Source organism: Anabrus simplex, chromosome 1, assembly GCF_040414725.1.
Source record: "Anabrus simplex isolate iqAnaSimp1 chromosome 1, ASM4041472v1, whole genome shotgun sequence".
Classification (NCBI taxonomy): Eukaryota; Metazoa; Arthropoda; class Insecta; order Orthoptera; family Tettigoniidae; genus Anabrus; species Anabrus simplex.
Window position 1 is genome coordinate 689,301,079 of NC_090265.1, and position 14,359 is coordinate 689,315,437.

General features: G+C 37.9%; 1 protein-coding gene across 11 annotated transcripts in view; it reads left to right on the plus strand.

The window, feature by feature from the left end:
• LOC136857337 (cellular tumor antigen p53) overlaps positions 1–14,359 on the plus strand; it is a 198,860-nt gene that overhangs the window by 127,445 nt on the left and 57,056 nt on the right. For 5 of the 11 annotated variants that reach the window (XM_068225144.1, XM_067135938.2, XM_067135940.2 and 2 more), the window contains exon 8: positions 12,491–12,587. The exons of 2 other annotated variants lie outside the window; for them this stretch is intronic. In XM_068225144.1, coding sequence (XP_068081245.1) covers positions 12,491–12,587 — 97 coding nt within the window. Of the gene's footprint in view, positions 1–12,490; positions 12,625–12,858; positions 13,046–14,359 lie in introns of all 11 variants that reach the window. 4 more of the 11 variants (XR_010858529.2, XR_010858530.2, XM_067135943.2 and 1 more) reach the window with 2 other exon arrangements.

Sequence of the window (14,359 nt, forward strand, 5' to 3'; positions counted from 1 at the left end):
ACTAATTGGAAAGAGGGAAAAATATCATCAAAATTACAGAAATTACGGATGTTCGTGACCTTGAGCTTGGCTGGAAAGAGCACTCGCTGCGAAGTCAGTACAAGTGGGAAATGATACAAACTTTTTAAATGTAACGTGCTCAAAATAAAATGACTTCGGTTTTTATGATATTTTAACACAAAAACGTAACATTTCCAGTAAAATCTTTCTTGATAAGTCTCCTATTTTCTCTTTCATTTTGAATTTTCTTTATCTAACAGCAGCCAACGAGTATTACTAATCGATTCCAACATCGCCTTCAATGTCTAGGAAATGGCTTGCTAGTGGACATACAGAGGTAACTATACCGAAGATGATCGATTGCATGCAACATAATCGCTGGAGTGCATAAATATCGGTAAAAATCGTACACGGTTAATTGCTCGTAATAATGGGTGTAGAATAAAATAAAATGTAAAATTCTGAGCCATTTGCATTGGCTATTGTCATGTCGACATGTTAGTTCAATTTATTCCAAACGAAGTTGTAGTCTTATTGTATTACTGTAATGGCATCTTGCCACTCCACTTTGTATGAGTTAAATAGTACCATGTGTGTATGAGAGATGGCGGACATCTCGGAGTTGGTCGCCGAAGGTCAAACTTCCTGCCACCTGGGAATCTATTATCTCCTTGACTTTGTTGGTTGTTATTTTTGGGGACAGTAAGAAAAATGGCTTCCCTGCATATTGGAGTAGCATTTCCGATTTATCAGGATGTTTTTAAATGCTTTAAGTGAATCTGCACTACCTTTCATTTTTCTGTTTGAGTCTTTGATAGCTCCAGGTATTAATTACTCCTTGAAAGCTCTTGTGTTAGTAGGTTATCTTATATTTAAATTTGGCTTTTTCTTATTTTCGATATGCAATGTTTACTCCGTTGTATGAACGGAATGTGTGCTTGTGATCTTGGTACTTGATTGATATGCTTTTTGCTTATGAGATGGTCCAGCATATACGGTATAATTGTCAGCTTTATCGCTTGCCATGAACCATCAGATTGTGATTGCCTTTCGTGTCATCGCGAGAACACTCTTGCCTTGTACGAATTGCGGTCGTGATGGGAATACTTTGGTGCGTTGGATTAAACTGTCTTGCTGCCGTATTCTTCGTGCACGCTCCTTACACATGTTCCTCTGCCCATCTGAGTGACCCTTGGGTGACCTTGAGGTCACGATATTTGTGATGTTATATTACTGTTGGATCTGTGTATCGTCTTGTGTTTGCTTATCAGTGCCGAAATGTATGGTGGTGTGGGTGAGTGCATGGGTGTTTTGGAGTACATGTATCATATCGATTACCCATTTGGATTTTTCATTTGCATTTTATCTTTAATGCTGATTCATGGCTTGTAATTTTGTACCAGTGTTGGCTTCTCACTATGTTATTTCTTTTTATTGCCAACTCGTTTAATTTAGTTGTTCCCATCATTTTTCGCACTGTTTTGACCTCATTTATTTTGCTTGGTCTTTTGATTAACAAGCTCGTTTACCCTTTTTTTTTAACTTCCTGGAGCTCTCGGAACATATATTACCTTTGCTTATTCCTTGATGGGGGCGGGGGCAGAAAAGGAAGGTGATAGATTGTTGAAAAAAAGATAAGATGTCTGCGGGTGGAGGGAATTGTTGAAAAAAAAAAAAATCTGCGGGTGGAGGGAATTGCATGTTTTCGAGGAATAGCATATGCCCAGGAAAGTGTGACCTTCGTGGCCCTGTTTTACAATTACTAGAAATTGTCTTTGAACATTCAAAAGAAAAAAAAAAGGTTTTACCCCTCAGTGCGATTGCGTTGAATATTTTCAAATTACGATGTGGAAACATGTTGGAATTTTAGTTTGTGAATGACCAGGATACTACCCCCACACCGGCGATTGTTCTACGTATGTATTTGTTTCAATCACTATTCTTGTTCATAATTTAATTCACCTTCTTTTAATTTGATTCACCTTGATTGAATAAACCTTGTTATTTGTTCATTCTCAACTCATTCAAGTAGCATTTGGACTCTTTATAACACTTAGATAAGAGCCCGATTTACAGCTCGGGGCCTTGGTTTGTCTGCTTTTCCCAGTCACGGTCCATGGTTTGTACTCGCGCTTTGTATTCCGCCGATATTGTTTTTATTATTTATCGGGGAGTTTCGTGCAGGTTGGGTGTGGTTCAATTCCCAGTAAAATATTCTTTGTAAGTCTCCTATGTTCTCTTTCATTTTGAATTTTCTTTATGCAACAGCATACTTCTTTAAAGCGTACTTATTGCAGGCCACTGAATTCAGTGTAATAGACAAGAAAAATGTTCCACCGATCAATACTATTTATTGTGAGTGAATTATTGCACTAGTACCGGTTTTGGCCTTTCTTGGCCATCATCAGCTAGCACACAATATTTACAGTCATTAGACAAAATTACAAAGATGTTACGTTAGAGCATCCGGATGTCTAATGAAAAATGGAAGTAAAATATATTGCAATATGTTGCATTAAAATATCTCTCATTAAAAGTGGTGATGGTTATAATAAACTAAAACCTATTGAGTGAGCACCCCTCCACCAACATCCCTCCACACAGCTAACATGAGCCCCAGACTTACTCGTAGCAGAACACAACTAATCTCCAAACATATCGGTACACAACATCCAGGCATTCCTTCATACGCACGCTATACTCATATTAGCTTTTCTTTACAGATAACAACCATATAACGTGCATAGACGAGAGAGGTGTCGCCACCAACTGCTCTAAAATCAAACCCTGTCTCGCTGTATATATAAATCTTACTGGACTACATCAACAGTTGAATTGCACAGTACTCAATTTTCAAATTTTAATGACAAGAGTTCTTATAACATACCAATAAAAAGTATATCAGCCATAGAACATTCTCGTTGATCACCTAATACAACTTAATCAACACAAGAACTACAAGAGGATTGAAGAATGAATGCTACGCAACATGAACTCAAATTTTAATAGACGTTTTTAAAATATACCATGTTTTAATGTATTTAATGTGCTATATTTTTAGTGTCTTATGATGTGGCATATAATGTGTTTATGTACTCATGTCCATGCTCACTCAATAGGTATTAGTTTATTATAACTGTACCGGGTGGTACACCTCCACGCCGCTAATTCAAATATTGCGCCAATTGAAACTTCTCTACTGGAGAAACTTGGAACTTTAACTACTGAACTAATTCCACGGTTATTCAGAAGATGTCATTGAGTGTTTTTTTTATTTGCCTTTGTTTTTCAACGATTAAGGAGTGTGGACAATCTCTAACAGATGTCTCTACCCAAAACTATGGTAACACACTCTGGTACAATGGAATGAACTTTCTTGAAGAACTATTGTATTCCTAAGTTTTGTTTTTACTAAATTTTGTTCTGTGGTTTGTGGGTTGGCAATATAAATCCTTTCTTTCCGCCTGTTTTGAATGTAACCAATCAGGAATTTATGTAATTAATTTTCCACCAATAAGGTGTTTCTTCCTCGTCTTGTGTATTAGTTTTTGCTGTTATCCAATAAAAGTTTGTGGGTGGGTTGTTATCATTCATGAAAGGCCTTGAACTTTCCACGAGGGTATAAAAACTGCTGATTTTCTTGTCTTAGGGCCACTTCAGTAACATCTTTCTTAGTGTGTGGATATGTAGCAGGGGGCGGGACGCACCTCTTTCTTCGTGCAACAGATCTCCAACAAGGTAATGGCCTGTTAACATCTTTATTTCTTGCTAGCTCAGCAGTTTAACTCTCGGAGAAGGTTCAAATCCTTTAATATGTAACCCATCTTTTAAAATGTAAATTCCTTTTCTGCCTATGTAAAATCTACAAATATCTTTTACTGTAAAGCGGGATAGAGTGTGCTTCACCCTCTCAAACTCCCCTTCATTTTGAAAAGGAGGTGACTACGTTTTCATAACCGTTCTTCTCTTCTTTAATGTAGTAAAGTTTTCTCACACGGGTCACCTCCCTACCTTGGGATTAGCCCCAGTGTTTCGGCATGTAGCCACTTAGGTTTTAAAAGTGTATTTAGGAGTGCAAGTTTACGCCTCCAATCCCTTCTCTACTTTGGGCCAGTAACTTAACCTGATATTTTGTTTTCTTCATGCGAAGGCCCGGTCGGTTGGGTATTAAATACCCCTGTTTTGTATGCCTTGATGGCAGTTTGGATAAGAGTCTGTTATTGACTTGATAGGCTTGAAAGATCGAGAGTGGGTCAGCTCTTTATGGTGTTGTGGTAAAAGTGCCTTAGAGAGGCTTGAGGTTAATAGCTGGGAGCAAGTGCTCCTTGTACTTAGGGGTTTTCTGCCCTTTAGCAATTGTGGTTGTGAGCTGAGAGCTCAGAAATTAAACTTAGGGCTCGAAGCCCAAATATTGTAATGAACTGTAATTTGTTAATTTGTTGATCTGCTACTTAGTACCTGTTATACTTTGTTATTTGTTGATTTTGAAAAGAAAATATAACCTTGTTAAAGTTTTAAATTAGCTTTAATTTTGTAGTTGAGACCTATTCCAGCCCGCACCTTCTTTCACCTCTACCACGGATATCTCCGTAACAATAACCGTCACCACTTTGCAACCACTCCGGGTTAAACATTCTTTGCCCGATACCTCCATTTTCTAACTCGTCGTTGGGCAGCCTAGTTTGACAAAATGGAGTCGCTCAGCGGATACCTCAGGGTTTACTTATGGCAAGTAAGACATGTAATCCTACTGTAGAATTCGCTTTACGTGAGTCCAAGAGAATTCCAACTCACGGGTGATACCTATCGTTACTCACGACATAATGATTATCATCGCCGACAACCTTATCAGAGTTTGACCTCGAGAGAACTTGCCATGGTTAAATGAACACTTAAATTACTCGGTACCTTCCTTCGCTATTAATTAAGTTACAATCTAGACAGTAATTAAAGAACTCATGACACCAGCAATTATAGAAAAATAACAAGATATTTATTAATAAAATATTAAATTACTAATTTCCAAATTATGTACGCATAATTCAAAATTGACTGGAAATTCGTATGGAGAAATGAGTCAGCGTTGGCTCGTATAATAAATAAAATAATATTCAGTATTTAAATTGTTAAAATGATCAGTTCCTTTGTGAAGTTGGAGTTCAATATTTGCTCATTTACAATAGATCACTGGACACATCTGTGGTCCACCTCGCACTTGAAGTGTAAGTATAACATCGACACAATTAACTCGTTCCGATAGTTCACTTTCTTTAGTCTTATTTAAACAGTCTCACTTGGATATAATATCCAGCCGAAATGCATCTCAAATATACTAATAAGTTAAAAGTGAATAAATTGGAGTACTTTTAAGCAGTTCTGAATGAATTATAGGAAATCGAAAATAAATCTGAATATTTTAAGTTATGTTTTAGTAAAATCCGAAGTCATGATTTTGTTGCAACGATCTCGTTGTGCATTGAAACTCCTTACGAACTAAGGCATTCTTTCCTAATGCCAGTTAAATACGGCTCCCACTCTAGCCTTTCCCTAGTTGAAGTTCGTTAAAGAAATGTACGTTCAAAAACGGAGAATATTAACCAATCTAGCTATCTATCTAACTTCAGCGTAATCTTTGGCTGTCTCACACATGCCCTTATAGGTTCAATGTCCCTTTTAATAGTTACGTTTCAATAACATTCAACCACAATGCAAGCTACTTTACTCTATTGGAATTAACATGGAAGCGCTAAGCTCCGAGGTTTGGAAAACATAATCTCATTTATATCGGTGTCGTAATGCTTCTGGTTAAGTACAGCTATTCAAAGTCGTAGTATTCTAATGATCATAATAAGTCATCTACACGGACATACAATTACGTCACGAGCATACATCTATACTAATAAATCCAGTTCGTACCTTGGCTTGTGTAGCTCCAGCGGTGTGGGCACTCTTACGCAAATAAATCATAAAATTAACTTGTAGTGTGGCACAACTTAACTTGCAGGTACACGATGGTCCTGCATCGCGTAAAACCTTCTCAAATCACTATTCATAACTCGAAACTTTCATCCAATTACCATATTCATAATCTCATTACAACATCAATCTAATATAAACTCCGTAGTCTCATAATAATATATCGCGTTTCCCAACTTGACGACTACGTTAAAATACCACACTGATTCTTAATAATATTTACAAGTCGCAGATTCTCATAACCTACAGACGAAGTTCAATGCCCTTTCTATGAACCAACAAATGCGTAATTCCATGTTTCTTTCTACACCGCGCACAACCATCCGTGACGTCAACTTTATGCATTACTTCAATGAAATCTCTATAATCTCCCAGTATGTCATTTCAATCAGCTGTTTCACATTTCTCTTCAAACCTCACGCTTCCTACAAGTATTCTGGTCGATATAGCATAAACTATTGCCATATTACTTAATCGTAACTTCGAACTTAATTATCTCACACTTCGTTGGTAATCATCACTTGCATTGCTATATTATTGGTCTACAATTAGCCATCAGCACATACCTAAGGTATATGTGTAAGCAAACCAAAAATTATGCAATAAAATGTTATGAATGACTTAGCTCGTTCATGGTTGTTCCTGGTCCAGCTGTTCCGTTCCCATTGGATGTAGATGGGTCTTCGGTTCGGTCACGGGTTAGACATCTGGAACGTCATCCGCTCCTTCGTTCTGGTAGTACTATCTGGTTACCCGTCGCCTTCCTTCGTCATGGCTCGGTCAGATGGTTACCCGTCGCCTTCCTCGTCATTTCCTGGTCGTATGGTAAGATGAATTGTTCCCAGGTCGGTCCATCATGTGAATTTAGCACATCATCTTGATCATCTTCTTGACAGTCTCAATGTTGAAGATAATATTGCAATATACTGCCATTTTACTATTCTTCTCTGACGTCGTTTATCCTTAATTTAATTTATTTTTCTTTTTCTTCGTAGCCCTTCGACGTATCCGCAATTTCTTACGTAACGACTTCAGTACGTTTATTTTCGTCTCAACTGATTTTGAATACTGGCGAAGACTTATACTTTATTCTTATTCAATCGTTGTATTCTTTCTTTTCTTATACGCGATCCTTTGCTCCTCCAAATGGAATATTCCGATGACGGTAATTGCGTCCGCTCTCGATGTCGTGAAAATTCAAGATGAAGAATATTTAATAATAATGTTTTTTCTATTTTTTTGAAAACAATACTGTAGACCGTCCACTGTCCGTTTTACTCGAATACATGACCATTCCATGAAGTATATGGCCCTCTGAGACATCATAGCAGGTGACTATTCCTTGCTTGGTTTAGATTTCAAGGCCCATACCTTCGGTCGGCGCCATTTTGTAATCTGTCGTGGACGTGCGAACGGGCACAACTTTTAATCAGAGATATTTTAACGCAACATATTGCAATATATTTTACTTCCATTTTTCATTAGACATCCGGATGCTCTAACATAACATCTTTGTAATTTTGTCTAATGACTGTAAATATTGTGTGCTAGCTGATGATGGCCAAGAAAGGCCGAAACCGGTACTAGTGCAATAATTCACTCACAATAAATATTATTGATCGGTGGAACATTTTTCTTGTGTATTACATTGAATTCAATCAATACGGAATATGAAACTTATAAATAATAATAAGGCCACTGAATTCTTCGGGAAAACTGTAAATTCAGGAATGAATGAAAACCAACAACCATCTGGCTTAACGTCACAAATATGAAATATGTATGGTTTTAATCTTAACAAACACTCGTAAACCATGTACTTTCCTTATTTACATTGAAAGGTAAGTAAAAGTGGAATGTAAAAATATAAATATGTAACCTGGACATAATGCGGACATTCTACAAGTACTAACATTTGACGAAACTCGTTCAGTCTTCAAGTAGAGCTGTCAAAATGTGCTCTGTCTCCTTCCAATTGTTGTGGCCACACTCTGCTTTATGATTTTTGATGATTCTCAAAACAGTACCACCCGAATGGTATGCTAAGATGGTCCCTCATGCAAGTTCACTGCTGATTGTTTAACCAGTACAGTACTTGCTCTAATTTTCGCAATGACGTGGCATTAACGCCAAGATCTGTAGGTATGCCATAGAAGTCCTTTCTGTTTCTGTCTACACAGGTACATTCCTTCCTCTTCAGCTTTACACCATTTTATGCCTCTTCCTTGCAGATCCTGTTTTATTTGAGATATCCATCTTGTACTTGGCCTGCCACTAGGTCACTTGCCATATTAATAACTAGCTGATGTATCACTGCTTCGCCACGGAATTCTGCATTGTATACATAATTCCAGATTAGGTAGTGTACACGTGAGCAAGATTGTATTAAATTGCATGGCTCTTTACGTTACCCTAGAAATGCGACGGGGAAGTCACCAAACGCATTTTCTCATAAAAAGTCTGGGTTAGGGAATTTTCATTGTAATGGTAGGCCCGTATGCCTACCATCAGCCACAGTCAGGTTGGTGAGTTTTCATTATAGTGGCAGACACTCTTTCCATCTGGCTATTTGCATCCTCAGAAAGACTGTCTTAGTAGTTTTCCCAACTGAAATGAACATAGGTCATTATAGTGATCTGTAGGAATGGCACAATGAAAAGCAATGCTTTCATGTGAAATACTCTTTCGAATGAAAAACCACACAAACAAACAAACAGTACTGTGCTGCCGATCTAACAATCCAAAGATCCAGAGCTGGAATAACCAAGCCGCAGACAGCCGTGGCACTCTGTTTTTTTTCGGCGGGGGGCTGGGGGGTCGAATAGTGGAGAGTCCCAGGGCAAAAACTATGCCCTTTTGCTAATCGGTTTCCTAGGAGTACCCGATGAGTCAGAAAATCTCAATTCACTACACTGGCAGCGGGGAAAAACTATCTGACTTGGAGACAAATTTTTCCTCCAAGGCAGAGGTGAAACCCCCTCTTCACTGCTCATTTAGAATAAAATGAACACAGAATTTAATAAAAGTGAAGAGGAAGAAGCTTTTCTTAAAAAAAAAGCTCTTTTCTGGGTTTAATTTTGAGTTATTTAGTGAATTGGGGTGCTATAATTCGGAATAGGCCTAAATTGTAATTCTAGACCAGTTCATACTACTACTGAGTGAGCTTCTGCATTAAATGTGCACACTGCTCATTCAAAACAGCATGTCAGAGTAGGGATCGAATAGCTGGAATACTATGCTAAAGAAGAAAGTTTTTAACTCCCCAGTTATTTCTCGTCAGTATTCAGCCAAGCTATTATACTCAGTACGCAGCAGTAATCCCATCTATTGGAGTTGAGTGGCAGCATCAGAGACAAATAAAATGGCAACAAACATTGGTCATTGTAATGTTATTTTTGCTCAATGTCGTGCGCTTTGGATATTGTAGACCTTCACAGTTTGTTTTCCTTTGATTCTGAAATACCACTCTTATCATAGACGGTACAGTAAAACTGAATAAAACATTAATGTTGGCACTAATGCTTTCATGGCCCGTATTTATAGACATGATACTGTATAGGCTTTTGGGGTTATGCCGTGTCAAGAAAATAAGGTGAAATTCGTAACGTTTCGCAGAAAACTGTGCTCTGCGTTCTCAGAAGAAATCTCGACTGACCACGAGAAAGGCTTCTTAAACAATGACACTTTGAAATTTGGACATTATAATAAAAGTGGAAGTGGTAATATGTGTGTGGTTAAGTGTAAGAAAGGGCCAAGAGCCCTAACTTCGCCACAGAAAATAAAGGCTTTATCTATCTATCTATCTATCTATCTACGTTCATTCGCCACCAGATGGCCCCCAGGTCGTGGCACAATGCTAGCTTTTGAAGCGGAAGCTGTTCTAACCATCACAATCAGACGAAGTTGTTCACATAAAGTGTTTGCGTAACATATGACTTAGACAGGTGTATGATATAGACACAAGCCTGGAATGAAACATCTGACGGCGAACGTTCGAATCTAGAAAACACCGAGACGAAATAACAATACCTACATAAATTCTTATTGGCTGGCAACCAGGTATTACTTAATTGATAGCTGGTGTCCCTGTTGAAATTGTTAGGATTTCTACGTATTTCCACACCTTCCCATATAATCCTGGATCTACCGAGCTCGATAGCTGCAGTCGCTTAAGTGCGGCCAGTATCCAGTATTCGGGAGGTAGTAGGTTCGAACCCCACTGTCGGCAGCCCTGAAAATGGTTTTCCGTGGTTTCCCATTTTCACACCAGGCAAATGCTGGGGCTGTACCTTAATTAGGGCCACGGCCGCTTCCTTCCCACTCCTAGCCCTTTCGTGTCCTATCGTCGCCGCAAGACCTATCTGTGTCGGTGCGACGTAAAACAACTAGCAAAAAAAAAAAAAAAAAAATCCTGGATCTGTAGTGTCTAGTGTGGGTAAGAGCTCGAGCATCTTGGAACATGACATTATGACCCGATGATTGAGCGTGCTCACCTATTGCCGATTTGTCTGGTTGGTTGAGACGAATATTACGTTCACGTTCTTTGATAGGGTACCAATGGACGGGCATGTTTGGCCGATGTATACCTTACCGCACGTACAGGGAATTTCGTATGATGTAAAGGGGCGGACAATTTGTCCTTGGTTTTACTCATGCTGTGAGCAATTTTAGTGGTGGTGCCAAACACGATTTTTCATGTTGTGTTTGCGGAGGACCTTGGCAATTCGATCTGTGGTGGTGTGGATGTAAGGCAAGTAGGCAGTTCTCTTCACTTCTTCCTTCTGTGAGATTTGCTTGGTCGTTTCTCTGGGATGTAGGACTCTATGAATCTGCAAATCGCTGTAACCATTATCAAATCATCAGAGAAATGAACTTGAAAAATTCTACTGTTACACATTAACTCAGTATCCTTTCGTGGAATAACTCTGGCCCATTTTAAAAATGTATTTCTATCCTTCGATGGTGAAAAGAACCGCATATCATCAACTACTCTACCGTAGCCTGACTTACTGCCAGGCACAAAACAGTACGGCATATTGAACTATTAATCAAGCCACATAAGATGCGTGCTTTAAGTACACAACACACAATGAACTGAGTTTAGGAACTGAAATCAAAGAAAATTCAACTTACTGACTGAAATATCTCGCACAGTAACGTCTCCCGCAATTTTCTATACCCGGCTTGCCGGAACTACTGGAGCACGTGTTGGACAGAACTGCTTGCAGTGGCGGGACCACAAACTACCATGCTATAATGGCTGAGTCATCACACTTGGTTCTTATATTTGTCATGGTAGTACTCTTACATAGAACCAGTAACATAGGTATTTAAAAATTACATAGGTGCCTTCCCCTAAACTACAATTTCATCCAGGATGAATAATGTTGTTTATAGCTTAGACTGTAGTTTCTTATTACCTGACACTATATACAGATTTTCATTACATTCTGTTAACCCATTTTCTTGTGGTTCGGCGTTGATATGGGACTCAGCAACAAAAAATGCAAATTCATGAATGTCTGTGTTATCATAACCAGAACGGTAAAAATGTATAAGGCATAAATAATTGAAAATTAATTCTATATAAATTTATTTATGTAGTATTTATAAGGACCACTAATAATACAAATATTTGAGAATTAAATTTCAGGCCTTCCCCTAAACTACCATTTCACTCAGCGTTGAATAAATGATTTATAGCCTAGATTGTAGTGGCTCATCCCCGGACTACATACCAATTTTTATTAAATTCTCTTCACAGATGTTTTCTCATCATGCGTGTACATACATATAGACAGACAGAAATTACGGAAAACTAAAAAGTGCATTTCCTTATTATTGTGGACATTACCGAAATGGAAATGCCATTCTTTTCAAATTATGAGCAGTGTACAGATAAAACTCTTTTTATATATATATATATAGATGTGAAATGTGTGTTGTGAAGAAAATGATTCACATTTGCTGGTTGTTATTAGTTTCTTCTGCTTTTACAGCCTCATTGGACCACTTCAGTCGATCATTTTCTGGTCATCTTCTTCGATATGTTTTCTTTCTGAATTGCCCAGTAGCTTTTCATTCGTTCTTTCTGATCTTTCCTGTCGTTACACCACTGTATTTTCATTGTATGCATTCATCTATTTTTGGTTTAAATCTTATTTTTATGTTTTTTAGTTTCTTTACATTCTCTGCTTTGTTTTGCGTATTGTTGATCAAATAGATGTTTATTCGAATGATGACTACTGTTTTATTTCTAGAATTAGACCAATCCAAAGTAGTTTGAATCTGTTATGTTTTTATTTGAGTATTTACTTTGTACTCATCTTTCACTGGTTGTGTAAATAGTTTATGGGTTGTCATTATTCATCATACGCCAAATAAATAAAATAAAATTTGAATATTTATATATTCATTGTGTGTCATAGCTGAAAAAACTGGCCTGAATATTTAATGTATCCTCTTTATCAGCTACTTTGGCAGTTGTTCTCTAACAGCTCGCCTTTTGTTGCAGATGGTATGGTCAAAGGACAGGGCTGCTGATTTAGCGAAATATGCTTATTTCCTGACTCTCCAGAAAGCTGGAGAAGAAAAGAGAAGTCTTTCCAAAAGTGAGAAAGACTCATTGGAATTTTATAAGAAAGTAATGTAAGTTTATTATTTAGTTAAGTGATGTTGGTTAAAGAAATTTGTTAGTGTTGTGAGTTGGCGAGCATGTTTAAGGTATTTGAAAATACTTAAAATGGATCCTCTTATTACCGTATTAGCTGGAATATGGCTGCATATTTTTGTTAAAATACACTTGTAAAAATTGTTAGTCTTATATGTGCAACCTAACATTTGAAGGGAATCTTTTTCTCTCTTGCCAACACTATTTCACAGTGCGTCTGCACATGTGTGCACCTGTGGTGATTTACACTCTGAAGCGTTTGGATGCTGCTGATCTACACACTATGGTTGTATTGGAAGTAATGCCAGACCTGTACATCAGATAATTTACAATAGAATAGATATGGCCTTGGCCTCTATAGCTCAATTGGTGGAGCATTCAACATAAAATTGGAAAGTTGTAAGTCCGTTTGCATTATTTGTTCAATGCTTAACCTTTTCAGTGTTCAATTTTTGGACAGGTTGGTGCGACCCCAGTGCTGGATTATTTCGGCCAACAACCTCAACATAGATTATCACCAGATTGAACATAAAATACAAGCACTAACTACAGAATAATATTTTAACCCTCGAAGCGGTAGCTGATGATACATCGGCAGGTGTGTGCCTATCTCAACCGCTGCTGACGATAGATCGTCAGGTCTACTTTACCAGTAGATACAGCTATAAGAAGTTATGAATATTTCTGTTAGCAACATTCATGAGCCATGTCTTTTCCTTGGAATGTGGAATGTTTTGGTGTTAAATACATCCGTTTACATGTGATATCTTTGAAACAAATGAAGGTAGGAATTCGTACAGCTTTGAAACACACGTTGATTTTGTTGTGACCTTTTTTATTGTTTACTGTGTGTCATGCACACACGATGGCTGCATTTTTGGATTTAAATGATGAAGATATTGTCATCATCATCATCATTTCCCTTTATCCAGCTGTAGCCGGGTAGGGGCAAATATGGTTTCTTTCCACCACTCCTCCTCCATCACTGTGTCCCAGTCCAGGTTTCTTTCTATAATGCTGCGTTGGATGGTATCCTTCCATCTCAATCGTGGTCGTTCACAGCCTCTCCTTTCTTGGATTTGAATTTCCATCACTTTTTTTTGGCATTCTTTCGTCGCTCATTCGCTTTATGTGCCCAAACCATCTTAGTCGGTTCTTCTCTATTCTATCATTCATTTTTTCCACTCCAATTTCTTCCCGGATTTTCTCATTCCTTATTTTGTCTCTTCTACTCTTCTGTATCATACTCCTCAAGAACTTCATTTCGGCTGCCTGTATTCGACTCTCATCCTTCTTTGTCATTGTCCAAGTTTCTGCTCTGTAAGTTGTTATGGGTACGTAATACATCTTGTACATAGTATCCTTTGCTTCCGTTGGCACATCTTTGTCCCATAACATGTTTCTTCCACTATGATAGAAACAACTTCCAGCTTGAATACTTTTACTAATCTCAGTATCCAGTCGAGCATTCTCCATTAATTCACTCCCCAGGTATTTAAACGTTTCTACTACTTCCAGGGGCTTGTCTGCAAGTCTAATCTGACCTTTCCCTTCTTTCTCCCCTCTAGTCATAACAAGAGTTTTGATCTTTTCTACACTTATTTTCAATCCACATTCTTCAATCTTCCCATTCACCACATTCAACTGTTCTTGAATCTTCCTGTCGTCTTCTCCCCAAATCACAATATCATCTGCAAATAACATCATGTTCAT